General features: G+C 36.5%; 1 protein-coding gene across 6 annotated transcripts; it reads right to left on the bottom strand.

The window, feature by feature from the left end:
- Window positions 1-289: 289 nt before the first annotated feature.
- Window positions 290-25,928, bottom strand: PNISR (PNN interacting serine and arginine rich protein). 6 transcript variants are annotated; one of them, XR_009223549.1, is made up of 14 exons: window positions 25,820-25,928; window positions 20,915-20,994; window positions 18,942-19,060; window positions 17,011-17,199; window positions 15,430-15,653; window positions 13,794-13,965; window positions 12,115-12,305; window positions 10,085-10,222; window positions 8,321-8,420; window positions 7,533-7,586; window positions 6,295-6,465; window positions 4,160-5,246; window positions 3,804-3,921; window positions 290-384 (listed from the first exon to the last, which is right to left on the bottom strand). XR_009223549.1 is itself a non-coding variant. In XM_058566585.1 (13 exons), exons 3-13 carry the CDS (start codon window positions 19,027-19,029, stop codon window positions 3,891-3,893), a joined length of 2,445 nt encoding a protein of 814 aa, XP_058422568.1. In that variant the 5' UTR covers window positions 19,030-19,060; window positions 20,915-20,994; window positions 25,820-25,928; the 3' UTR covers window positions 3,583-3,890. The 6 variants fall into 6 exon arrangements, 5 of the variants coding, with proteins under 5 accessions (XP_058422568.1, XP_058422569.1, XP_058422572.1 ...); XM_058566585.1 differs by lacking the exon at window positions 290-384 and having other exon boundaries at window positions 3,583-3,921; XM_058566586.1 differs by lacking the exon at window positions 290-384 and having other exon boundaries at window positions 3,583-3,921; window positions 18,942-19,056.
- Between the last annotated feature and the right edge of the window lie 1,799 nt (window positions 25,929-27,727).

The following is a 27,727-nucleotide window of genomic DNA, read 5'->3' as shown; positions in this document are numbered from 1 at the left end:
AAATTTATTTTCTGCAAGTGACCTGATAATATTCTGGACAGGGCATACATTATGTAGCAGGAGACTTAATTACTCAGGCTAGGCATTTAGAGCTAGAATGGTGATCAGTAACATTTTACTTCTAAAGGTATAGAAGCCTTTTCTTGGGTAACAATGACAAATCTCTAAGACAAAAAATCTTTGTACATTTTCAACAGGCAGGGTCAAATTGGTAAAGGGTTCTTTGAATTAGTGAAATTTACTGCTCAGTACTGGTCTTTCACGTATGGTTTCTTAGTAAAATATTGACCTCCTAAGAATGGTTGCAGGCTTTTCAGCTGTTATGTCCTCTTCAGAGCTCCTCTCAAGATACATGACCATCTCTCCAACTGAAGGCAGAAAGCTCTGCACAAAAGAACATTTAGCACACGTTACAAATATTTGTTGGAGAGACAGATTCAGGGAGGATGTAAAGTGCAAGTACAATTCAAGTTCTAAGAGCTTTATTTAAATGTACTGTCTTTGAATGTACCACCTCACTAGGTTTCAGTCTTCCCACTACATTCTCAGTTCAACAAAGGCAATCATTGATTTGCCTTAATACCAACAGGAAACAAAAGCCTCTTCCTTACCCACTGGTTTGACCCAGATAAGCAAAACTAGCTCATAGTATTTTTCTCTACAAATATCAACAAAAGGCTTTTCCAATGACACTTAAACCTGAGTTGCGTTGGAAAGCCTAGCAGTTGTAATGTGGTATATCGCAATTGTTGGAGTCATTTCCCAGACCATCGCTATGGTCTCACCCATAAACATGTTGTAAAATCGAGTCTACAATTTATTTTGCTATAAAACTAAAAATTTATTTAATATTTTGAAATTCAATTTTGTAATTTTATATAAACTTTTTCTATTCGAGCTAAGTTTTATTCCTTTGAAATAATATACTACTACATCCAGAGTTTAACTGGTAAGTTTTTGTATTGACAAAATTTCACGTAAACTGCTAACTTAGGATAATTTTATCTTAACTTACCCACATAATCAGAATGTGGCAGATTTAACCTATGTGTATTTACAGGAAAACTCTACAGATGACACGATAAGCATTTATAGTATAAATATAACTCCTCACACATGAGTTATTTTAAGGGCTAATAAAAAGCCCATATTCTCATTTGGTTTAGACATTACAACCAAATTCTACTTAAAACTGAAGAACTTAAGGGCTAGAAGTGTTCAAGATCTTAGAGATAATCTAATTCCACCCTTAGACAGTTGAAGAAATTGAGGCCTATTAAATTTGCCCAAAATACGTCAAGTAGCAGAGCCAGGATGATCCAATGAATCTAATACTATTTCCATCAAAACATGCTTAGCACATTTTAGAAACTTCCATAAATTAAAACAGATTTTAATGTAAAGAAACAGTTTAAATGTAAAGGTTTCCATAAGACACTATTACAGGGACTTTGGACCTTATAAAATTCCTATGTAAAAATTCCCACATAAAATAAAAAATCTCATCTACTAATTAATTACATTTCATGTGTTTCTTTGAGGAAACAATAACTCAGACACTAAAAATAGACTATGTTTGGGAAGTTCACCTAGTGTGTATTATACCATTAAAAACAGATTCTAAAAAAGACATTTTAAAATGGCAGAAAACATATACACTGAGATTCCACACCAATCTTTATTTATATTTTGGGGCCTGAAACAAATCTTATAATTACCTCTTCCAAATTACATTTTATTCTCTTAATGGTGTGGTTTACCCCCATTCCACAAAAACAAGAATGATTAATACACTAGATATATTTTAAAAGAGAACCTCTTAAGACAATTTTTAATAACCAATTAAGTCCAATGATTGTCTCAAAAACTGAATCTATTAATTTTCTGGTGGTGTCATTTTTGAAAAAATTTCATAACCAAATTATACATCTAATTAATTTATGTGAGTCTTAGCATTCATATCCCAAATCATGGATCTCTATTTTATAAAACTTTACCACTCAGACATACTTCATTACATGTCAATGAAATGATAAATTCTCTAAATTATCCATAAAAATCTGAAAAAACTCAAATATCTAATTATAACACTGATGTATCTACTAATAATCATATACATCATGATGGTGTTTTAAAAAAATATCTACAGATTTAAATGATAAGAAGCTTGCATATTATGGCAGAGTAAATAAAACTATCAAATACTACTTTTGGCTCTAGTTCATATCTTGCCCAAAAATGTGCATAACATAGCCAGCAGAACTTTTCTGTAGAATTTTATTTTGAAAATATTATTTCACTTGAAGATTGATCTAAAAAACATTTTAAGATATGAAAATGTTATACAACTTATCTATTACAAATCAACCAGATAATTAATTCTGTAATTAGGTACACTGTGTTAGCTCACCTACATAAAAAATATTGCACATTTTCTTTTATTTTGTCACCAGATGTGACTGATGTCTAAACTATATAGAATTCCAAACTATTTAAAAGTTATTCTGCGAAATGTCAACTTTATGAATATCAGAACTAAATGCACTGTAAAACAACCATTTTGGTAAACATGCATTTATTCACAGTTGATTTATTTCCTCTAGATAAATGCATAACTGCTCAAAATTATTTAAGAACCTATGTAGAGGTACAAGAGCACACTATACAAATCTGTTTCTACCTTCATTTTGAGGAAACACTGATCTTGGCAAAAATTTGGCTTATTTTAAAATGAACTATTGCTGGTAAGAAGGCATACTTTAAAACTTTTGTGTGACCTGCACCTGCTCTTTTCTTTTTAAAGTAAAATTTAAAAGCATTTGTTTTAGAGATTTATCTATCGCGGTATAAGTGAATAATCATATCAAAACAGACCCTGAAAGCAGCTGAGCATTTAAATGCCTGCAGAGCCTCCTTTTACTCTTAAGTTATGACTGCCTTAAACTGCTAGACCACTCACTGATCATAATCTTAAGAAACTTGACAAAACCAGACCATTTTAATGTTATGAAATTGACAAACCTGCATAACAGCATTCCTCCACTGAGCTGAGGTCATGTTATACTTTAAAAATATAAATAAATACATTGAACTGAGTCTTATTTCTATAATAACCCCAAAGTGTTTAAAATATGCTTCTAAAACAAAAGTGGGTAACTGCAGAATATAGTTCCAGACTTGACTATTAGTGTCAAACACAGTCCTTCCTTACAAATAACTAATGGTGCACTGGCTTGATTGATTCCAGCAATTTCATTTTACAGGAGTGAACTATGCTTTATACACACACAGAATATATTACTTGAAAATCCCCAAAATAGGAAGAAAAGTTTAGAAAGCTGTCAAATGCTTCTAAATGAAAAGTAAAGGTCTATTTCTGGCCCTCTTCCACACCCTTAAAGTTGGAATTTGACAAAAATCCATGGGTACAATTTACAAACTTTGACAAACTATTAACTTAAAAGCATTTTCTTTGGGGCAGATGAGAGGAAATACCTTTAAAATCTGTTATACAAAACTCCAGCTGCCGTTTTATAAAAGTACGTTCCTTAGATTAAAATCATAAAATTAAGGTGCAAGAGGTTAACAAAAATGAACTAAAGAGCTTTATTGACATCACAGTACATTCAAAAGTAATTTTAAGAACATTACAGCTGAAAGAGAATGGCGTGTTTATAGTCTTATGCACTATTTTTTGAAAAAATGTAATACAAAGAAATCCTATTAAGTAACTTGGAGCAGCATTTGGAAAAAGTACACCTATTTACAGATTAAAAAAAAAAAAAGATTCTGGTTTCACCTACACAGCCACAATGTGCCTCTATAATGAGACAAGCCCTTAAAACTCATGGAATTTTTTAAACATCATGGCATTCTTGCCACATCATTCCTCAGCGTTTACGACGGGGAGGGGTTGTTGATCTGAAAAAAAGGGAAAAGACAAAATTTAAAAATAAAAATGTATTTTAAACTAAAGAATCTGCAATTTTTAAATAAATAATATTATATAGGATTTCTAAAATTACTTAAGACTATGATCATTTATCAAGTACCAAACTGAGTTTATTAAAGAGAGAGAGAGAAAGGACACTTTCAACTTTGAATAAATTCAGTCAAATTTTTTAAAAAATCAGACAAAATACTTTAAAAAGTATACTACCTTGATCGGGACTTAGACTTGTGTTTGCGGCTTGCCTTCTTACCAGACCTTTGAGATTTCTCCACGGATCGCGATCGACTATGTTTAGGCTTCTTAGCCTTCTTTTCTTTGCTACTTCCTGGAGATTCAGAACTGCTCCTTCCACTAGAATCAGAGCCTGAATGTTTTTTACTATCTTTGGTAGTACTTTTCTTACTATCCTGTCTAGAATCATGTCTGATGATTTTAACAGATATAGAACCACTCCTAGAGAATGTTCTTTCACTTTCTCGTTTCCTTTTTAACCTATCATCCTGACTACTGAACTTAAAATCTTTTTCTTCCCTTTTTTGTTTCTCTTTTCTTTTATCCTGTTCACGCTCCCTTTCTTTGTCTTTCTTTTTCCTATCTTTATCTATACTTCGACTCCTTTCCTTTTTCCTCTCTTGTTCTTTAGCCTCACCTTTGTGCTTATGACTGCTTCCACTAAGACTTCCACGTTGATCGTCAATTTTACGCCTATCTCGACTCCTACTGCGACTGGACCGATTGGTTCGCCTATCCCTTGAGCGACTTCTACTTCTACGTCTCTCTCGGGAAGGACTCCGATTTCTTCTTCTTTCTCTTTCAATGCTATTTCTATTGGATCTCCTCCTATCTCTAATCTTTACTCTAGCCCTATTACTCTCTATTTTAATTCTACGAGAGTAACTTCTACTCCTACTACGTCTAGCTTTAATTGTTGGAGATCTACTCCTACTATGTCTCTTTTTCCTTTTAGGAGAAGAAGATCGAGAAGAAGTGCGACTACTCCCTGAGCTAGAACTGTATGAAGAGCTAGAGACAGTACTACTAGTACTACTAGTTCTGCTATTGCTACTGGAACTACCACTACTAGAACTTCCTGATCTACTCCTTCCTTGTTTCTCTTTTTCTTTATGCTCTTTTTTTGGTTCTAAAACTGACGTAGTTTCATTTGGAGTTCTTTTCTTTTCATTAACCACATCACCGTCTGCTTCTCTTCCTTCTAGTAGTGATAAACTATTTTGCTCTTTATGGATAAATTCATTCATCTCTTTTGTAACCCTTTCTGTTTGTTGCTTTTCTTCTGAAACAGAAAAAGACAAAAATACTAAGAAAAGTCAAATGTAAGATGCAAAAACTCCCATACTACTAAATTTCAAGCTACCAGACTATAACAATAGAGCAGCACTGTTTAATAGAAATAGAATGTACGCCACACAAGCAATTCAAAATTTTCTAGTAGCTACCTTAAAAAAGTAAAAAGAAACGAGTGAAATTAATTTTAATATTTTATTAACCCACTATATCAAAAATTCTGTCTTTTTTCCCCCATGTAAAGTCTCTGAAATCTAGTGTGTATTTTACACCTATAGCACATCTCAATTTGGGCTAGCTAGACTTCAAATGCTCAATAGCTACATGTAGTTAGCTACCCTCCTGGACAGTACAGCAATAGAGTATCCAAGTGTAGCGGTACATGTGAAGAGAATAAGAAGAGGTTTCCCTTTTGTCCAATCAGGCAACTTAAAGATAAATAAGTAACTTACAGGGAATTTTTAACTGCTAAACTTTTAATAATTACCTTTCAAATTGTCCAAATAATATTTTTCAAAAAATAAATTTTGAATAAATATTCTCCTTCATTATTCCTAGTATCATTATGTAAACTGTTAAGAACTGTACTCATGTACAGTATTTTACATAAAAAAACTTCTAAAAAGTCTTCTTTCTATTATACTTAAATATGCTAGCTACAAATTAAATATTCCAACTGCAAATTACTTTTCAATACTTTTAAAAATATATATCCCCCATTTCAAAAGTCTTCTTTTTCATTTTAAGAACTTAAACAAGAAATAAATACACTAAATAACTTATAGCCACCGAAATTAACGTTTCCCAAAAGAAAACAAAACATAAGTTTCTCTTTTATAAACTACATATGTAGACTATACAAATAATTTTGATTTTAAGTTTGATAAAAATTGCAAATGAGCCCAAAACCTTAGTTTCAGTTACATCACATTATTTATAATTTAGCCTCAATTTTATCCTCTGATATTTTTATGTTGGTTGAAATATAAAAAGAAATACAAACAAAACTGGACAAAAATTAAGTCTGAAGGATGTACCTTCCATCTGTTTATCACGTAACAGCTGCTGTTCTTTCTCTTTTCTCCAAAAAGCTTCCTGTTTTTGCCGGATTCGGTGCCGTAATTCCTCATCATCAGTGTCAGATGACTCAGAGCCTCTGTCACTCCTCTCGTCTTCACTGTCTCCTGATCCATAACCACCCAGTCCACCTGTGTGCATAAAGCCCAGTCTATCATATGGAAAAATTATTCTGTGCCCTAAAAACTTTTTAAGGTCCGAGAAGAAAGCTCATTTCTTTTTTCATTGCCTTTTCTGGGAAGGATATGTTTATTCGGGGTGGGGAGGAGCATAAATTCCAACACTTAAGGAGTTTATAGAACCCTCATGGAAACTGATACCTAGTATCTTATTCTTTCTGGAATATTTCATATATTTCTCACCACAAAGGAATCATGATAATGGTTTTGCTTTACTGCCATGCTAACCAACAAACCTTTTAACAGGACAGTAAAGCCTCACTAAAGCATAATCAACACAACTACCTTAAAAACATTTATGATGATCTTGAAAATTATTTCTAAAATTAACTCTTTCATTGTTCAAAGCTTAGAAATCCCAGGTAGTACGCTAAGTATTTTTTCCCAAAAAAAATGAGAATACTGTAATTCTCACTGGTACAGAAATGGTATTGTGCCAAAACTACTCCCCACCCTGAAGTGATCCAAATAGTAGCCATAATAAAATCACACAGGCATTTGGTTCTACCCATTTCTGTTGATCCTCACAAAGACTAATTTGAAATGAAGAAGTGAAAAAGGCAAATTCAAGCTTTTATATATTTGATATCATGCAAATAGCAAATTATGAACACATCACTACTACTATAGTATGTAAGATAAACCCTTTCCTCTATGCTAAAAGTTGACTTCCTGCAACACAATCTAAATATAGATCCTTGAAAGCATCAGTGGACAACTTCTTCCCTGAGGCATGTATGCAATAATTTTGAAAGTGAGCTTAAGTACTATCAGGGCTAAATTACGAACTATTACAACTTGCTCCAATAAACTATGAATTAGTCACCATATTTATAATAATCCCACTGTGAATGCTTTAGTCAAAAAAATAAGCAAACCTATTAGAGATTGGTAAAACCCTAAGACCTAGGTTTTATAAACTGAGTAGGAATAGTACAGTTTCAAAATAGAACACGTAGAGAGACAAGGTAAGTGTGATTTCCCTTTAAGGCCCTCTCACAAATAAGGAGAACACTTACCGAGTCCAGTGAGGGAAGCCAGTGCACTGGACTGTGCCAGCTGTTTTGCAGGAGCTTTGTATCACATCAACAACAGGAACAACATGTTAACACAAATAGCCACGATTTCATAGTCATGAGAGTCTATGGTATTGTTAAATCTACTACTATTGCTGCTTTTTGGGGAGAGAAGAAACATTAAAAACATAACATTCATTTTAAACCAGTAGCATGTCTGGCCTTGAAATTATAATTCTGATGTGAGCTGAAATTGGTTTATAATGAGGAAAAATGTTGATCAGTACATCAGCATTTTTATTTTTGAAGTATGGCCGTAATTTAAATTTTGCTTTGAATATATTTTTTAAGAGTTACTAAAAATAGGGAGGGTGTGGGGAAGAATTCCTCGATTCTGTAAGAATTATAAGTGACAAAATGTGAAAACTCTGAAGGTTCATAATTCAATTCATTAGTCAAATTAAATTGTATTAGAAGTCATACACCAATACCATGGTATCTATAAAAAAAAATCAGGTGAAATAAATTGAACATCAAGAATTTTCCACAATACATTTTATAGAACAGCAATAACTGCTAATTTGTGCTCAGGTAGGTTGGATAAAACAAAAGTATTTTTATAGTTTTAATATGGTGTCTACAAATCTAACCTTTCCCAAAGAGTTAAAACATGCAAGAAGAGAATATTCAAATCTTTGCTAATAATTCAACAAGGACAACAAAAAGTCCAAGATAGCCACCAAAACCAAAACACCCCCAGGAAAACAAAACCAAGAACACCGACAATATACCTTTTGTTGCTTTCCGATGTGCATCTTTGGCTACGTAATATATTTCTTCATCCGTGACATCCAGTAGAATTTCAGTCAGAAGCATTTTTGTCAGCAACATCTAAGGAAGGATATTTTATATCTTGTTTCTAATTTAACTATTATAGCTACTAAGAGTTTGACATTTTCAAAAAAATTAAAAGGCAAAGTCATTTTATAAAACATTTTTAGGGCCGGCCCTGTGGCACAGCGGTTAAGTGCACGTGCTCCGCTACTGGCGGCCCGGGTTCGGATCCCGTGTGCGCACCGACACACCGCTTCTCCCGCCATGCTGAGGCCGCGTCCCACATACAGCAACTAGAAGGATGTGCAACTATGACATACAACTATCTACTGGGGCTTTGGGGGAAAAATAAATAAATAAATAAATAAAACATTTTTAGAGATCAGATCAGCCATTCCAAGGAAAAAAATATCTGGAAATTATTCTAAAATATCAAAACTTTAACAAATTTCAAAATCACTGGATTAAAGAAAAAAATATGAATTTACCTGTATAGTAGAGACACTGAATTCTAATTCTAGAGACAAACATTTTTTAAAAAAAGTCCCTAGTAATAAAAATTTCCATAGGTGTTTTAAGTTCAAAGGAGTATACCCCTTCATTTAATAATATTACTAGTAAGCAGCACAACAGTAGTTTCTTAAGTCATTTAGGAACTTACATTAACCCAGCTCAAGGTAAAATTTGAGGGGAAAAAAAAAAAACAAGGAAAAATAATGAAAAAGTAGTTATTCCATTCTGTCAGATGAAGACCTTATTTTCTTGACCATTGTAATATAGAGTACAATAGACATAAGAGCTGGACTGGTTTGGCTACCAAGAGCTGTTTCAAACGTGGACTAGTAGCTAGTCCCTTAGCCTCTCTGGGTTCCACATTACTCATCTATTAAAATGAATCAGCACTTCTAAACACATTCCAAAGATCACTGATCTTTCAACACGAGAAATGCGGCATATTATATTTCCAATCTCAGAAAATGACAATAAACATTATAGAAACTAAAGGTTTTGAGAAGTCTTGCAATGAAGAAATATGTTTAACTGTGTTTAACTCAGTGCTTCCTAATATATATATATTTTTTTTTGGTGAGGAAGACCAGCCCTGAGCTAACATCCATTGCCAATCTTCCTCTTTTTGCTGAGGAAGATTGGCCCAGGGCCAATCCGTGCCCGTCTCCCTCTACTTTATATGGGACACCACCACAACATAGCTTGACAAGCGGCGTGTCAGTGTGTGCCCCGGATCCGAGCCTGTGAACCCTGGGCTGCCGCAGCGGAGAGTGCACACTTAACCACTACGCCACAGGGACGGCCCCTAAACTGATTTTTCTATGAAGTCTTTTAATCTTTCTCAGTATTCAAAAACCACACTTTGGAAAATAACAGATCAATAAACATTCTCTTGAGTCTCATATAGTAAAACATTGTTTAATTACAACATTGGTATTAGGAAATGCACTTAATAACTGCTTTATAAGCTGTGATTTCATATTATAAGGGTTACCTGGATTGTGCAGACATCATTGCCCAGCAAATATACACATTAATATCCATTTTATAACTGTTTCATGAGTTCTCAGTTTAAATGTGTAAGATAGCCAACCAATAGTTTAAAAATATATATAAACAAAATAAATCCTATAATATAACATATATCAATTATACCTCAATAAAAAATTTTAAAAAAAATCCTGTACATGGTAAGAAATGGAACATTCTACCATTTGATACTCTTTCTCTTCCTCAGTCATCTCAGGTTCACTCTGCTCCTCTTGAGGAACTGGAGATGGACTTCTGGTGACTTTTCCACTGCTTGCAGCCTCAACATTTTCAGTGTCTTCATCTTCCTCATCACTATCCTAAAAAAAATAAGAGTATGGGTAGTCAAAATTCCTGCTTGGGGCCGGCCTGGTGGCGCAAGCAGTTAAGTGCGCGTGCTCCGCTGTGGCGGCCCAGGGTCTGCCGGTTCAGATCCCAGGCGCACACCGACGCACTGCTTGTCAAGCCATGCTGTGGTGGCGTCCCATATAAAGTGGAGGAAGATGGGCATGGATGTTAGCCCAGGGCCAGTCTTCCTCAGCAAAACGAGGAGGATTGGCAGATGTTAGCTCAGGGCCAATCTTCCTCACCAAAAAAAAAAAAAAAAAAAAATTCCTGCTTATAATGTAAAATCATTATCTTACATATTCTATCTTAAAATTTCAAATTAAAAAGTCTATGAAACAGATATATAAAAATGAAATTTCTCTAAATTTCATTTGACAATTTAAAGCATTACCTGAGACAAAAAGTAGGATTAAAGTGGCTTCTGAGAATCAATTATTTTAATTATCCTTCAATTTTTTTTTTCTTAGTCAATTTTGACCTTATTTTATAAATAACCAGAAACACTTCATGCCCAAAGACTGATATAATTACTATCTATTATATATGATGGCCATGAAATGAGTGGCTTGTAGAACTTTGGATAAATGGACCACAGTCATAATATTCAGTGTAACTTTTACAGCTATACATTTAAGCTAGTTACCTAAAATCACGTGACTTAAAATCAAAAGTCTATAGTCAGTTTCCAGATCTCAGCTGGCCCTGAAACTTAGTGAAAATTGCTTCTTTTTAACTAGAAAATGGACAGATAAGAAATGAGGTCTACTTCAGATGGAGGAAATGCTAGCAGTCTGTCTCCATCTCTGTACGGTTTTAGGTTTTCAGCATCCAGACAGGATACCTTATATAGGGGACTCTTCTTTAGGCAAAGAAGTGTTCCACAGTCACTCTTAACAATCCTACTAAGTAAGAGAAAAGGTGATCACCTAAATCCTACTATGGAAAGACCATTTGAACCAGGGGAAGAATATGTGTAACACAAGTCCAAAGGCATTTGGGAGGAGATAGAGAATAATCTCCAAACAATTTTTTTGACACTTAAAAAAACATCAAATCTGGAAATTCACTATTTCATGTAATGATTTAAAAAAATGTGGGGGGAAAAAAAGGAAAATTTTAATAGTGGTAGTCTGTTGTTTCTTATCTTCATAACACCCAGAACAAAAACACATCTTTGACATGGTTCTTTTGTTAAAAATTAATTTATGGCATTTATGGAATTTAAGCAAAACCAATGTCTGCTTAAATCTATTACCTGGCTGTTGTTCAGACTTATTTCTGAAGCAGAAAATGGCCTTGGGAGGAAGACCCATTTCCTGAGTCACATACTGGCCAGTGCTGTGGCTGTCATACCAGCTAGGAGCACACTGTTGCTAAATAAAAAAATCCCTAAACCACTCATGCCATCTAAGTGATGAAGATTTAAAGATTTAAAACTTTATGTACTTTCAGTGCTCATGTCAAAAACCATGAAAGTTATTACATCCTCTGGTATAAGTATATATTTCAATGTTCAAAAAGGGCAGATTTATTTCTCTATTGCCATTTTAATTTAGTTTTGATTTATAATCCATTACTAGGCAGTCAGCTGTACCACAACAAAAGAATACAGATTTGTTTTAAGACTTACCTAGCATTCTACTGAATAATTTCTCTCTGGAATGAAATGTTTTATAAACTCACTGCCCCCTTTCTCCCTATTCTGCCCTCAATAACACATACATAAAAACATAATCCCCAATATATTTACTGAAAGTAATCTCAGGAACATTAATACTTTTCTATGGGCTAAAATACCTATTTCTTTCAATAAACTTTTCATATAGATATCACATGGAGTTTTATGTCAGGGGATTCTACTTACAAATTTACTTCTCTGAGGTAAACGAGGGCCATCTCCTCCGTCAGCATCTTCTGTGGCCTTCTTTTCTTTTTTGGACAACTGTGAACGTTGTTGCTCCATTCTTTCTTTCTCCAACTTCTTCTGCTTTTCACGTTCCATTTTTTCAAGACCTTCTCGAATCCAAGCTGGAAGAGTTCTGCGTTTTACTGCATCTGTTTCACATGGGAAAAAATTTATAAGTCAATTAAGTAACAATCATAAACTCATGAGCTCCTTATTCTTGAATTTCTATAAACTTTGTGAGTAAATTTAAAAAAAGAATTCTGGTGCCATGTGAGTGCTTCTAACAAATACTATGCATTCTCCAGCAAGACACTGGTAATAAAAACAACCCATTAAACATATGCTTGACTGTCTTAATGCTTACAATGTGCCAGGGCACTATGAGAGCACATTAAACCATCATCTCACTTCATCCTAAAAAAGCCCTAAAACATCACTACTATTACTCAATCTCTTTTACAAGTGAGGAAACTGAGACTCAAGAGCTTAACTGATGTGCTCAAGGTTACAAAGCCACTAAGTAGTGATATGGGTTAATTCAGAGCCAAACTCTCACACTATGCTGCTTCCTAAAATATGAAAACAGAACAGAGTCAAACAAAAGCACAAGTCCATTTTCACACCGAGAATTCACTTGAACAAGTATTATTCTGTAAGTTAAAAAAAAAGTTAGAATCCTCCTAAGATATCTACTTTGTGGTAGAAACGAAAGACTCTGGTCCATTAAGTGCTAGATTTGGATTTTCAGATATAAAGTAGCAGAAATATGTAACTTATCATCAGAAATGAATTAGTTCTAATATGTTATTTAAAAATTGAAATTTTCTGCCAAAATACTGATGGAAAGTGAAATAATCAAAGGAAAACTAATCTGGCAGCAGTGTATGGGATGAACTCAGAGGAGAAAGAGACTAGAGACAGAGAACAACTAGGAGGTTTTAAAAGGGGAAACTGCTCATTTCTTGGCATAATGTATCAAACTGTCAACACTGAAGAAAATATCAAGATGCTCTGGCTATGATAAATTTACATTTCATCACAAAATCTGGAGTTTAAGGTAAAAATTTATTTTAAAGAAAATTATTCAAAACTTTTTATATTTTAGACAAGTATCTTTTTTGTAATTAAAGTTTATGACTATAAAATGATACAGTTTTAAAGCATCACTTCCTAACATATCAAAGCTATTAGAACAACTTAAGAAAACAAGAAAGTGGGGGCCGGCCCCGTGGCTTAGCAGTTAAGTGCGCACGTTCTGCTACTGGCCGCCAGGGTTCAGATCCCAGGTGCGCACCGACGCACCACTTGTCCAGCCATGCGGAGGCGGCGTCCCACATACAGCAACTAGAAGGATGTGCAGTCATGACATATAACTATCTACTGGGGCTTTGGGGAGAAAAAGGGAAAAAAAAAGGACGACTGGCAATAGATGTTAGCTGTGCCAGTCTTCCTCAGCAAAAATAGTAGGACTGGCATGGATGTTAGCTCAGGGCTGATCTTCCTCAAAAAAAAAAAAAAAGAGCAGCAAAGTTTGAGGTTTGGAGATCTTTCAAAAAAAAAAGAAAAGAAAACAAGGCATCCTTTTTACACGACCAAGAAATCTTGCCAATTGTGGTTTACTAAACTTAAATAGCTACCAATTTGTGGAGGCTCCTGCTTCACAGGAAGTGCAATAGGTGAACGCTGCCGATCCCTGAATGACGACGGCCTCTCTCTTCGATTCTGGGGAGGTGCCGGAGGTCCTGGAGGTCCTGGTTGCCAATAAGGAGGATGAAATCCACCTTGCGGTGGACCAAAAGCAGCCCCATGCTGAAAGAGTATTGCAGTTTATTTTTCTTCATGTTCATACAATAAACTCTCTGGGACACACGTGTGTTATGAACTGGGACAGTAGAAATCCATGTGTGCAGCAAATCCAAGAATTCCATGGTTCTAACATCCACCGTTAGATATTTCTGTAGCCCCAAGCACCTAGGCTTACTTTTCTCAAGAAAGATAACGATTTTCTGCCTATGCAAATGCAGAGCCGTCTAAAATCCAGCTGATACACTCTTTTCAAGAAGTATAGAAAAGGATATATATATGAACTTTTTCATTCTGAATCCATTTATAAACTAATCCTTCCACTACCAAGACATCAAATAAATGCCAATTTTTCTGTAACTAGAAAAAACAGGAAAAAAAATTTTTTTTTTATCAATTCTAACTTCCTACTTCTTGTGACCTTAAGTAGTTTATACAATCTTGCAAGAAATATCTATTTTCAGCAAAGATCAAAGTTACTGAATTATTACATTAAATATTTTTTGCAATTTTGCCATTTTCAGAGGCTTTTCCAAGCCAGTTGCCAACAGAGCTCTGTCTTGTTAGCATGGGGATCTACGCAAATGCACTGTAAGTAAAAGCTCCCTGACACTACATTTCTTCAAAACCAAACAAAAACTGTCATATCTGTATACCAAGTATGAGAATATAAGTATCTGAATATGTATGAACAAGAGGATTACTGACTCAAGGTGAATACTGTTTACATTTATGTCTATGATCCACACAATTAGTGAAATAACGTACAGGTTTTTTCAAAATTTTAAATTACGATAGTCCAGTTTATAAGGTAACAATTGCAATCACTTATTGCAAAATGACCCCCCACCACTCTAATTGAAGGGTAGACCCTAGCAGAGTGCTTAGAGAAAATAAAGCCCCACGTGATGACACTATTCCCCATAGAGTTCTATGTCCCTAGGAATGAATTAGATGCTACAAAGGAAATTATGTACAATTCCATTAACATGTCATGTCACAATGGGAAAAAAAAATGACAACACTAGAGAAAGTATAACTCTACATAGCAGAAGGAATTGCATTTAGGAAGATGACCTATGTTCTTTACGTATTTTATTCATGTCTTAATCATAATCTATTATTGATAAATAATGTATTCAACTACTGTACATTTTCTAAACTTTATTTAACATTTAAATATGTCACTCTGAAATTAGAAAACAAAACATCAAATAGCTATTGCACTTACACGTTTAATTTTATCCAAATTTTTCCCTAACGATACTTTATACCATTTTCCTAAGCAAACCAAAAACCAGAAAATAAAAATCTAATAATCTTAATACTCAAAAATTGATAACTTTTCTGAGACATAATATGTACAAGACTGAAAAGTGAAACACATATTTTAGGTACTCTTGATGAGACACTTCCAAAGAATGGATTACGTGCACATCTACAATATTAAAGCAACAAAATATCTTTCACCTGATAGTCAAACTGGTTCACTGGCCCCACTGCAAAATTATCGGGTGGTCCACCAAAGTTGTGATTGTTCTGGTTAAATATATGCCTGTTGTCAGGGGCAAATTCCCCACTGTCCTGACTGTTGCTGTCTTCGGAAGGAGGAACAATGTCCATTGGGCCTGGTGTTGGTGGCATCCATGGCTGATCTGGAGGGGGGTGTGGGGGTTGCTGATGCATTCCCCATTCTATTTAGGATTTAGGCATAAAAACATTCAACAGGGGGTTATAACAAAATCAACACAAATTTTTTAAGATCTCAAGAAAGCTAGATTTTTCAGTAAAGAAATAGATTTAAAAATTTATGACTTCTTGGTCAAATTCCTTTTGTATATCTTAAAAATAAGTAATGAACTAATCTAATAAATAATTCAAATGAGCTAACTCCACTCTAATTCATACGCTAAAGAAAGGGAAACCAAATGCCCAAAATTATTTTTAATGAATGTAACAAAATCCAGAGCAATTTTTTTGTTGAATTTTCTACGTCCGTTCAGTAACAACACCATAAAAATAATACCTTGACCATTTTATATAATTTCTTTCTTTCATGAACACATTTATCCTCACAACATCCCTGTGAGGTAGGGAGAAATCAGGTATTATTTTTGCCAATTTCAGGAGAGGGAACTGAGGCACACAGAGCTGGGGTCACAAAGAAAAGCCAGCAGAATAAAGTTGGGGGAGTGGGGATGCCAAGGTGAGTCATTCGTAAACTTGAACTTGGGAACCAAAACACTTTCAAACTCGGGGAAATCTGGCATAGCTTCAAGAAAACTAGAAAAGAACTACCTCACAGTATCAAAGATTAGAATATTCGTTATCCTTTTAAAAGTGAAGTTAGGATTACTGCCTGAGTTTCCCATTCTTACACTGAGAAACAATAAGTATTAATAGGGAAAGGGAGATATGACTTCACCATCAGCATACTCAAATGTAAGATTCCTCTATAAATAATTTGAAGTGACTCTTAAAAATAACAAGTCATAGAAAACTGAACTAGCATCAAGGAATCTAAATTATACTGTGAAGTAAAAAAGCAAACAAACAAAAAAGTGAAACACAAAAACTTATGGAAGATCTTCACTATCTGAAAAAAAGGGAAGAAAAAGATGGGGAGATGGTGGGGGCAGAGTATATTCGACAGAATAATTTGTCACATAGTGACACAATTTTCCTTTAATTAGAGACTAGACATGTTTTGCTCTGCCAGTGCTGCTTCTGAAAAGGCCAGAGGTTGCAAGAGAGAGACATAGAATGCTCTCTTCCCTAGATGCCAAGTGAAGTTTCCAGTGTTCCCAGCCCCTGTCAGCCTAGGAATGAAGAACCAAGAAAAAAATCAAACTGAGTGCCATAATGCTAGCAGACTGAGTACAGAATAATTTTAACCACAAAATTTCAAGGTCAAATCTAATTGAAACTGCCTATTCTTTAAGAAGCATTAATTTCAAGAAGTCATAAAACTAAACAAACTAAACAATTTAATTTTAATCCTCATTTTATTCTAAAAACAGTCCTAAAATTTAAAAACCATAAACAACAAACCTGGTTGCCACATTCTGTTGAAGTTTGAATCTCCTTGAAAATTCCCATGATTGTTTGGACCAGATTCCATAGTAGATATATCCTGTCCATTCGGCATCATTCCTGGTGGTTGTTCTACCATGCTTTGCTGTCCTGAAGCTTCTCTTTGGGCAATCCAAGCTTGAGCCAATGCAGCCCAGTCAATCTGACCTAACATAACGTTAACATAGCAGAATTTAGCATTCAGAACATAGGAGCTAAAAGAACAGTGCCTCTATGTAAAACAAGCATCTCAGTTAAATATTACAGAATGTTATGGCTGAAAGGATGCTTAGAAAATAACCCATATTCAGGCTATAAATTAATATAAACTACTTAAGACTTTCAGAAAAGGACTCCACAAAAACACTCTTAACCAATCTCTATTATTAAACTCATAAGAAATGTATCCCCTGCACCTTAGTTTATTGAGTTTTTAATTCCTCTTTTCTTTTAACCACCATAAAAACAAATGATCAAAATCACTCATTTCTTCCTCAAACAGGTCGTACCCAGGCCCACAGTGGATCCCACAGACTTTGGATGAATATAGCTATCTATCGCTGTTCCTCCTCACAGACACTCTTCCTTAGCTAAGGCTCTCTTCTCTACTCAAAATACATCTCCTTAACAACTTCTTAGCCATTCTTTACTCAAAATTCATTGTCTCCACTGTCTTAAAAGTCTTCCTTTCCTTCTCAAATATCTATACTTAACATTTTAAGATCTAATATTATTAATAAAGGAAACAAAGTAAAATAGGTACAGTTTTTCACATCTCAGTTTAGTCAACATTAAATAGGTATCCTCATACATTTTGGTGGAAACATAAATTGGCATAACCTACACGAAATTAAACTCGGCAATGTATGTCTAAAGCTTTTCAAATGTGCAACTGTGATCTAACAAATCTAGTTCTTAAATTTATTCCCATGAAAATAATTGGACAAGTCAATAATGATATGTATACAAATTATATTTCAAAAAGTAAAACACTACACAATCATCCAAAAGTGGATTTATTAAATTACAGTACAGCCCTACAACGGAATGCTATGTAAGATCAGATGAACCCAATGAAGGCAGGGCAGTGGAAGGGGTCCTATCAATGAAGCAACGAAAGCTGGCTATGAGTCAATAACTGTTAAAACTAAGTAATAAATGGGGGCTCCCTAAACTCTTCTCTGTGTCTGTATATGCTTGAAATATTCCATAATAAAGAGAAAAAAATTTTTCAATGATATAGCATACCATCAGTTGACTATGATCTACATAGATTTGTAAGATTCAAAATTAACAGAAGTATGTTTTACTTAAGCAACACATTTAAGACTTTCCTCTTTCTTTAGAAAAACAAGAACTAAATCAGTTGTAAACATGTAAAATCTTCATAAAGCTTTCTACCCTTTGAGGAAGTCTTCCAAAGAGAAATTCATTCCCTAATATGTACGCTGTGGCAAGATTATTTATGAGAAAAGATTGAATTCTGACCATAAAATGATCCAATAAGGGCCAGCCCCATGGCTTAGCGGTTAAGGGCGCGCACTCCGCTACTGGCAGCCCGGGTTTGGATCCTGGGCGCGCACCAAGGCACCACTTCTCCGGCCATGCTGAGGCCACGTCTCACATACAGCAACTAGAAGGATGTGCAACTATGACATACAACTATCTACTGGGGCTTTGGGGGAAAAAAAAAAGGAGGAGGATTGGCAATAGATGTTAGCTCAGAGGTGGTCTTCCTCAGCAAAAAGAGGAGGATTGGCATGGATGTTAGCTCAGGGCTGATCTTCCTCACAAAAAAAAAGATCCAATAAACCAAGCGCAATTCCATCTCCCTAATCCCATCCCTTCTCTCCCCTTCATCTCTATGTATCTCCCCTCCCCAACCCTCCAGATTCAATTTGTCTCCTTACTTGGATCCTGCTGATGCTGGAATGACTGCATCCACTGTTGTTGGTTCAAGGGCCACTGCTGCCAAGGCTGTCCTCCTTGATCCCACATCTTGACTTTAAAAATATATTTGATTTTCTATCTTCAACAAAATAAACATAGTTTAAAAATAAGAATGAGAGTTGTTTAGTTTTAGAAGCTCACACAACAGAAATTATTATGTGATGATACATTTATGTGATCAGAGCTCTAAAATTCTGGTCAACAGGTTGCCAGAGGCAACTGGAATTTTTAGGTTGGCAAGCAAGTGTAGAAAATTTCATGTTAATGCTGGTGTCAGAGTTTGGCAGCAAGCATAGCTCTAATCAATTTAGCTCACAAAGGGGGAAAAATTCTAATTTTTCCCAATATAAATCTCTGGAAACATAATTATTTTGAAGATTATAAGAAAAAAAGTGATTTAATCTCCCTGAATCAATGATGAGGGTAACCAAACAGCTCTAGCTGATGACGAAAAACTCCTCCTTATAAATAATTACAGCTAATGAATGCACACGGTAAAATAGATTTAGAAAGTTGCCACATTGCCAAACCTAAGAAAACAATTGATTCAGGCAGTCTTATAAGAAAATTGATGGGAAATCACAAATTCGAAGACTGCTGAAATATCACCTCTACAGATTATTAAGTGCCCTCAAGAGAAGCAATATTATATTCCCAGAATCACCATGAATATTTTTCACCAAAAATGTTTAACTGAGGGGCCAGCCCCGTGGCTTAGTGGTTAAGTGTGCGCGCTACACTGCTGACGGCCCGGGGTTCGGATCCCGGGCAAGCACCGACACACCGCTCGTCAGGCCATGCTATGGCAGCGTCCCATATAAAGTAGAGGAAGATGGGCACAGATGTTAGCCCAGGGCCAGTCTTCCTCAGCAAAAAGAGGAGGATCGGCATGGATGTTAGCTCAGAGCTGATCTTCCTCACCAAAAAAAAAAAAAAAAAAAAAAAGTTTAACTGAATCCAGCTGAGCTTTTGGATCTCACTTCCAGTGCAAAGGAATTATAGGGGACAAAGGAAAGAGGTAAACAGTACCAAAAGAAACATTCAGACAAATCCAGAAGGTGAGACAGTCCACAAGACCAGGTTTCTTAACATGTAAATAGCACAGAAAAGGAGGAGGGAAAGAACACTTGTTAATAACTCTTTAATGTAGGTGATGAGTACGGGAGCTTCACCAAACTGGTTTACTTTTCAGTAAACTAGTTTGAAAACTTTCATAATAAAAAGTTAAAAATTCCTACAAGTCTAATATCTTTGTACTTAATCCAACACTGATATACAACCCTGTTCATGAACCAACGATACACATGGTAAGCAGGGTATGTTTCCTCATTTTTGTACCCCAGGACCTAGCATACAGCAGACATTAAATAAATGTTTACTAAATGACTCCTTCTAGATGGACACTTTCTTCTAAAACAAAACAAAAGCAAGCCTTAGTATCACAGGTCACAAAAAATGGGAAAGCAAATAACAAGGAAGTAAGAGACACCAACTCAAATAGCACAACTGGCTATTATAATTCAGGCTCTTAGAGTTTGCAATTCCAGTCTTTGCAGCATTCTCAGAATGTTATATAGTTCTATCAATGGCAGATCCTGACCTCTCAATTGAAGAGCACTGCAAACAAGGGAAGATGCCATGAGTCAAGTGCACTTGAGTTCTAGTTGCACTGATATAGTCTTTATAACGGCATTATAACCACACTTGAGGTCAACAACTGGATTGGGTACCAGTTCTAAACTATACTTCTTTTTCTAATCTCTTCAGATTTTCTTTCTTCTCTCCCTTTTTTCTCTCTCTTTTCCAACTATACCTTTAAAGCCCTTTAAAAGCTAAATGACTATTTAGAGCCCTCGTAAAGTAACTTCACTTACAACTTTAAGTAAAAGATAAAGAAACACCTAGAAGAAGCACCAACTGAATTGTGACTGACCTCAGAGGTTCACCTTCTGTTTAAAATTCAGGTTGATTCAGACTGCAGCTTGGAAGCATAGCAGCAAGATTACTTACGCCCTGAAAAAAAAGAGTATATGTTTGCTCTTAGATTATGGAGTTATTAGAATTAATAAAAATAAATTAGAGAGATGCAACGTGAAAGTGTGATCATCTCAAAATTAATTTGGAACTACTTCTTCCATTAACTTTATACTGAGAAAGTATTTATCAGTATAAAGTTAAGGGAACCAGGTACATCAGAAAAGAGAAGGCAAAGCTTTTCAACATTTTTTTCTTTTAAAATATCATTTTTATTTACTTGAACAATTCATTAACAACAGAAAACAATGTCAAAAAATTTAGGGATTGTCATATACACTGGGGAAAAAAAAGAACAAATATCTGGAAAGAAGATCTCATCTACCTGGTATTAACTTAAATGGTACAAATAAGACATAAAATGCATTACTTCAGATTTTTCTATTGAATTCTGAGTTTAAAAATTAACATGAGCAAGGTGAGAACAGTTTGTCCCTCAAACGTTTTCATTTTCTTCCCATTAGATCAACAGCTGTTTAAAGTTGATAGAAAGACAAACATATTCATCTTTTTATCTTCCATAAGATACAGGACAGCTTCTTGCACACAGCAGTCACTAAACACCAAATGAATAAACGAATGGTCTGTAGCTCCTTCTTTCTCTCTGTTTACTTTTAAAGGTTAATGATAAGGAAGCTGTTGACCTATATTTACGAGAACCAAAAAGCTGGCATAAGCACAGCCTGCTGTGTTTTCCAAAGCTCTAATGGCACATCAGAGCTCAATGCATAGGTTTTTCTGCTGTAGGTTGTAAACTCATACAATGTAGGCATTATAACTAGCTCTATACAGTGCCTACTGGAGTTGCAAATAGACGTGCACTTAGTAAAACCACTTTAATGATGAAAATAGTATGTATTGACTCCCTACCATCATTTCTAATACATAGATTTACTTTTCTAGAAATCACTCTAAACAAAGTTTCTTTCACTTACTCATGTTTACTGACTGTCATGGAGAACTTTTCCAGTTCTTTTTTTCAGTTTTCTGATCATCACTTGTCACTTAGACTTCAGAGCACAGGCTCTGGTTCATGATGCCTCCCTATACCACTCACCAGCTGTGTGAATGTGGGCAAATCTATTTTCTAGTCCTTTGTTTTTTCATCTGTAAAATGGAGGATATACTAAGTGTCTACCTCATAAGGTTATTCTGAAGATTAAATGAGAAACATATGAAAACTCAGTACAGGAAGCTTCAATAACTAGTGGTTAAGATCAGCACCAAGGCTTTGGAAACAGGGTCTTTGCAGATGTACTCAAATTTAAAGACGTATTCAAGTTAAACTGAGGTCATACTAGATTATGGTGGGTCCTAATCCAATACAACCGGTGTCCTTATAAGAAGGGACACAGACACACACAGGGAGAATGCTACGTGACCACAGAAGCAGAGACTGGAGTGATGTGTCTACAGCCAAGAAGAGCCAAGGACTGCTGGGAACCACCAGAAGCTAGGGAAAGGCAAGGAAGGATCCTCCCCTAGAGGGCGGGGAGAGAGAGACAGCGAGAGAGAGAACATGAACGAAGCTGAGAGTGGGAGCACAGGGGAGCGTGGCTCTGCCAAAACCTTTATTTCAGACTTTTAGCCTGGAGAACTGTGGAAGAATAAATTTCTGTTGTTTTGGGTCACTCAGTTTGTGGTAATTTGTTACAGGATCCCTAAGAAACTAATACAACCAGAAATGACCATCCCTTATCTTATCCATTTCTTAGATGAATCTACATTAGAACAGTCCTTGCTTTGAGGGTCTTAAAATTACTTGCTTAAACGACAATCATTAATATTTGCAAAAGTTATCTCATAGACTGTGTGACAAAGAGATGAATGACGATGAAAATCTAGTGTTTGTTTTAAAACCCTGAAGCATCAACTGCAAAATCAAAGAGATATAGAAATACACTATCCTTTGATGCATATGGTGAAATGTTTCTCACATGAAACACAAAGTTTAGAAACCACAAAATGCAACAATCCTCTTCTTCCCTGCCATTTCAGTCCTACACACCAGGTGACCAACCTAGAAGTCAAAAACAATTCACTTCTTCAATTCAGGTTAGGTGGAAATGGCACTAGTAAAGGCTAGTCTGGTAATCATTTGAAATGTGGTAAAAAATTTTTGCTACTTCATATGACATGCATTTTAGTATAGACTGAAATACTTTGCAGCTTGTAGCTCAAGAGAGGTATTCAAAAAATATTGGAGAATTGGATAATTCAAATATTCCAAAAAATATTGGAGAATATTTGTTTATGGATACCAGAAAAAGTGATAACTGAAAAATAAATGTAGAGAGAGAGTCTAAAGGAAACGACACCCCAGTAACAAGCACACCTATCTTGGTTCTAATATCATTCTCCAAAAAAAAAAGGATCTTTAGTGAAATAGCTGATTCTTAGGACTGGGGCAAGAAATATACAAAATGAGCCTGGAGCACCTTGAAGTACCAGGAAGCAAGAAAGTGCTCAAAAAAAGGATAGGGGCATGTCAAAGGGGCACAGTAGACAACTGAAAGAGCTCCCAATGTCCAAAGCTGGAACAATTTGAGCAACAACATAAAGTAGCCCACTCAGCCCTCCTTATCCGTGGGTTCCACATCCGCAAATTCAACCAATGGTGGATTATGGACATACTATGTTTACCATCCTCGGTTGGATGAATCTGGGGGACAGGGAGGGCGGACTAAAAGACTCAAGCATGTGTGGATTTTGGTATCTGCTCAGGTCCTGGAACCAATCCCCCTCAGATACTGAGGGACGACTGTATTTAATTATCACACAAATTATGACATAAATATCTATGAGCCCATACCGATACAAATGATTAAATAAATGGGAAGGAAGAGACAAATCTCCCATGCAGAAGAATTCCAAATAAATTAGGTAGATATTCCACCCTAAAAGAGGGAGAGCATAACTCTGCATTCCTTAAGTGTGGACTGTGCAAAGGGACTTCCTTCCAATGAGTACAGTATGGAAAGGAGGGGGTGGATAGGGGACAGTAACTTTACAGTGGAGAAACTTCACAAAACTACCTCAAGCAGGTGACTGCAGTCAATATCAACGTGATAAGTCACATTTGTAGCATGTACCCTTGATAGGATGTGATGAAAAAGGCACTTTACCTCTGTGATCTTCCTCCCCCAAACCCCTAACACCAGTCTCATCATGAGATAAACATCAGACAAATCCCAATAGCAGGACACCCTACGATATACCAGACCAGTACTCAAAACCGTCAAGGTCACCGTATTACTTTGCTAGGGTTGCCATAACAAAGTACCACAGACTGGGTAGCTTAAACAACACAAATTTATTTCCTCATAGTTCTGGAAGCTAGAAGTCCAAGATCAAAAGGTCAGCAGGGTGGGTTTCATTCTGAGGCCTCTCTCCTTGGCTTGTAGATGGCTGTCTCCTCCCTGCCTTTATATGGTCTTCCCTCTGTGTCCTGATCTTCCCTTCTTTTAAGGACACCAGTCAAATGGATGACGGCCTAACCTAATGACCTCTTTTTACTTCTTTAAAGACCGTATCTCCAAATACAGTCACATTCTTAGGTTAGGACTTCAACATATGAATTTTGGAGGGACACAATCAGCCTGTCACAGTCATCAAAAACAAGGAAAGCCTGAGAATTTATCACCAACCAAGAGAAGACTAAGGACACATGACAACTAAATGTCATATGGTATCCTAAATGGGATCCTGGGACACGAAAAGGATATGAGGTTAAAACTTAGAAAATGTGAATAAACTATGGACTTCAGTTAATAATGATGTATCAATATTGATCTCTTAATTGTAACAAATGTACAACTAGTTATGTACAACTATGTTACATATACAACTAATGTTACCTTAATAATAGGAGAAACTGTGTGCGTGTGGTGTGCATGTGTTGGGGGACGGGGCGGGGGGGGGGTGTTTATATGAGAACTCTGTACTATCTGCTCAATTTTTGTGTAAATCAAACACTGTTCTAAAAAATAAAGTCTACCAATAAAAAATTTTTTAAAATACAGTCTCAAAAACATTTAAAAGAACTGACGTACTGTTACTTTCCCTATAGCACCATGACACTTTACAAAACAGTCCCACAGGTGAATCTTTACTGTTCTGGTTTTTGTTGCTTTTGCCTTGTTGCACTCAAATCAGAAACTCCAAGTTTATTTTGCTCTTCTCTGAATTAACCACCGACAATCAAAACTTGTCGAGGGCCCAAGACATTCAGACGACAGTAATATCCACCACAAGATAATACACCTGAAATACTGGATACTACCGGTTTCCTTCGCGAAACTTAACACATAATTTTCATCACTGGATAAAAACACAAAAAAAATACAAACTAAGGAACCTAATTGTAGTTAACAGGACGCATTAGCCCTTGGCTGCGCCTGCGTAGTCGGAGCTACACGGCGCCTAAGGCCCAGGTCCCGGCCCCTCGCCGCCTCCGGCCCCCTGCACCCCCTCCCCATAAGGGAGATCCCACTGCGCACGCGCAATGCTTAACGGCCAGTCAAGAGCCCAACAATTAGTCCCTTCTCATCCGAGAGGAAACTCTTAGTTGGAGGAAGGGGTCATGAGCACTCCCTTTACTAAGAACAGTTTCTTTTCACCGAGAGCACCGCTCTGATTCACCAAGCCAGGCGGACGCCGCCGCTTTAAGGGGATGAGATTCCAGTGGTCGCGCCAAGCGGCGTACGCAGCCTACGTGTTTAAGTTATGCTACCTTCGCCACGGAAACCAAGAAGGCGGTAACGGCCCGGCAAGTCCCCGCGCGTAATTGTTCTCCACCACTTACCCACTCTGGTTCCGGAACCCCGTTGTCGCCACCGTTCCTCTAATATCTCTCCAACCCTTTCGATGCTTCTACTTCTCCACGAACAAGACAAGATGGCGCCCGATTAGTCTCACCCGGAAGTGAATAGTAATAACATCCGCTTGTCATCTGAAGCCATACTGTCCCCTATCCTGATCTTTGAGCACGTGACTGTACCCGGGTAACGTGTTTCGCGGCCATTTTTGTTATGGGCAAACCCCCCTCGACTTTGTATTGAACACCATGCAAGTGTCTGAATATTCCTCTGACTGCCGCCAGCGCTATGCCCGACCCATTTTCATCTCTACAGCAGGCAGAAAGCCAAGAGCTTAAGTGTTCTGAACCGAGCGACCTCAAATTTTTTATTTTAGCAACGCGATCCTCCTTCAAGGGGAAGTATGTACTCCCCTAAAAATGCTTTCGCTTCGGAAAAGGGGGTGGGGGTGAGTTCGCGGCGCTACGTTCAGACTACGGAGGGGCGCATGGGTCACACGGAACCAACTCTGGCGGGTTGTTCGGCGCGCCCGGAGCGGCACTTCATGCCCGCCAGAGTCTGAGGGGACCTTCGGGAGCCCTCCAGGCTGCGGTCTCACGGAGCGCCGTGCAGGGCTCCGCCTCGGGGAGACCGCACGTTAGGGAGGTGGCCAGGCTACATGGTAGCGAGAGCGGAGACCTTAGCTGACCCCGCAGCTGTCGCCCTCTTTTGTTAACCTCGAAACATCGCGCCCCCTTCCGGGGACACTTGCTCAGCTGTACCTCACCCGCTAGTCCCGATATTTGGTTCTTTCCCCGTGATCTTGAGGGAAAAGTGGCGGGGAAGTCCACTTTCCGTCCGCTACTCCTCTTCTCAACTACAAGATGGCCTCCCGAAGAGACTTAGGCAGTGCAATTCTCGGAATAGAATACTTTGATTCCACGGTGTTTTAATATGAACGGCGTTCAAGTATCAAAAGTATCGATTTCCAGGCTAGGAGCTACAAATTACAAGGAAAACAACAATGTTCCAAAGATACAGTATTTATTTCTCAACTAAATCTTGGAAAGTGCCTTTCTAGAGAGTAACACGAAACTATTGTGACTGAGGAAAGAGTGCACCAAGTATCTAAATTGTTTCTTGGGTATTGTGCAACAGAAATAGCAAACTGCAGTAGAAATAAAATAGTAAGAGTATAGCTAAATGGATAAAGAAGATAAATACAGATAGATGTGAGAATATTGATGCCGTTTGCATGAAATTCAATATTCCTTAAAAAAACACTTTTCCTGGATCAACATTAGAAGAAAGTCCTCAGTAGCTAAAGATCAGCAGGTCCTCAACCCCAAGTGGCCCTCGAAATAAAACTTCATCTTGAGAGAAATGTTCACTAATTACACCCGGCAACACCCTGATGTGATTGCGTGAGTTTACTACTGGAGAAAAGGAAAGTTCCGTTTTTTTGACCCTTTCCCTAATTTCTACTTAGCACAAAAAAAGAGTGCACAACAGTCTAATATGATGTTTTTAGATCACTTTATGGAACAAAAATTAGAAGGACATATACCACATTGTATCAGTGGTTATCTAGGATTTTGCTCTGTGATTTTCTTCATTTTCCAAGTTTTCTGCATAGGGCCTGATTTTCAAGTTTATTTCTTTGAGAAACATTCTGATTAGAGCAACATTCTATCTTCTCTCTGAAAGCTGATTACCCGAGTGAGTGACACTTTCATAGGTTCCTACTTCCTGTAACCATCTTGTAATTGTTTGCTTGTTTCCCTAGTAAAGTTGAAGCAATTTTTTGGTAGGGTTTTTAATTTTTTTTCCCATCTCTGCTCTCCAACTGGTCAGTATACTGCTTAGCACACAAATTTTTGCACTCATCGAACAATTGAATTAATATTTTGAATAAC

This window comes from Diceros bicornis, chromosome 23, assembly GCF_020826845.1.
Source record: "Diceros bicornis minor isolate mBicDic1 chromosome 23, mDicBic1.mat.cur, whole genome shotgun sequence".
NCBI lineage: Eukaryota > Metazoa > Chordata > Mammalia > Perissodactyla > Rhinocerotidae > Diceros > Diceros bicornis.
Note: the sequence above shows the minus strand (reverse complement) of the source record. Positions and strands in the feature narration are given on the sequence as shown.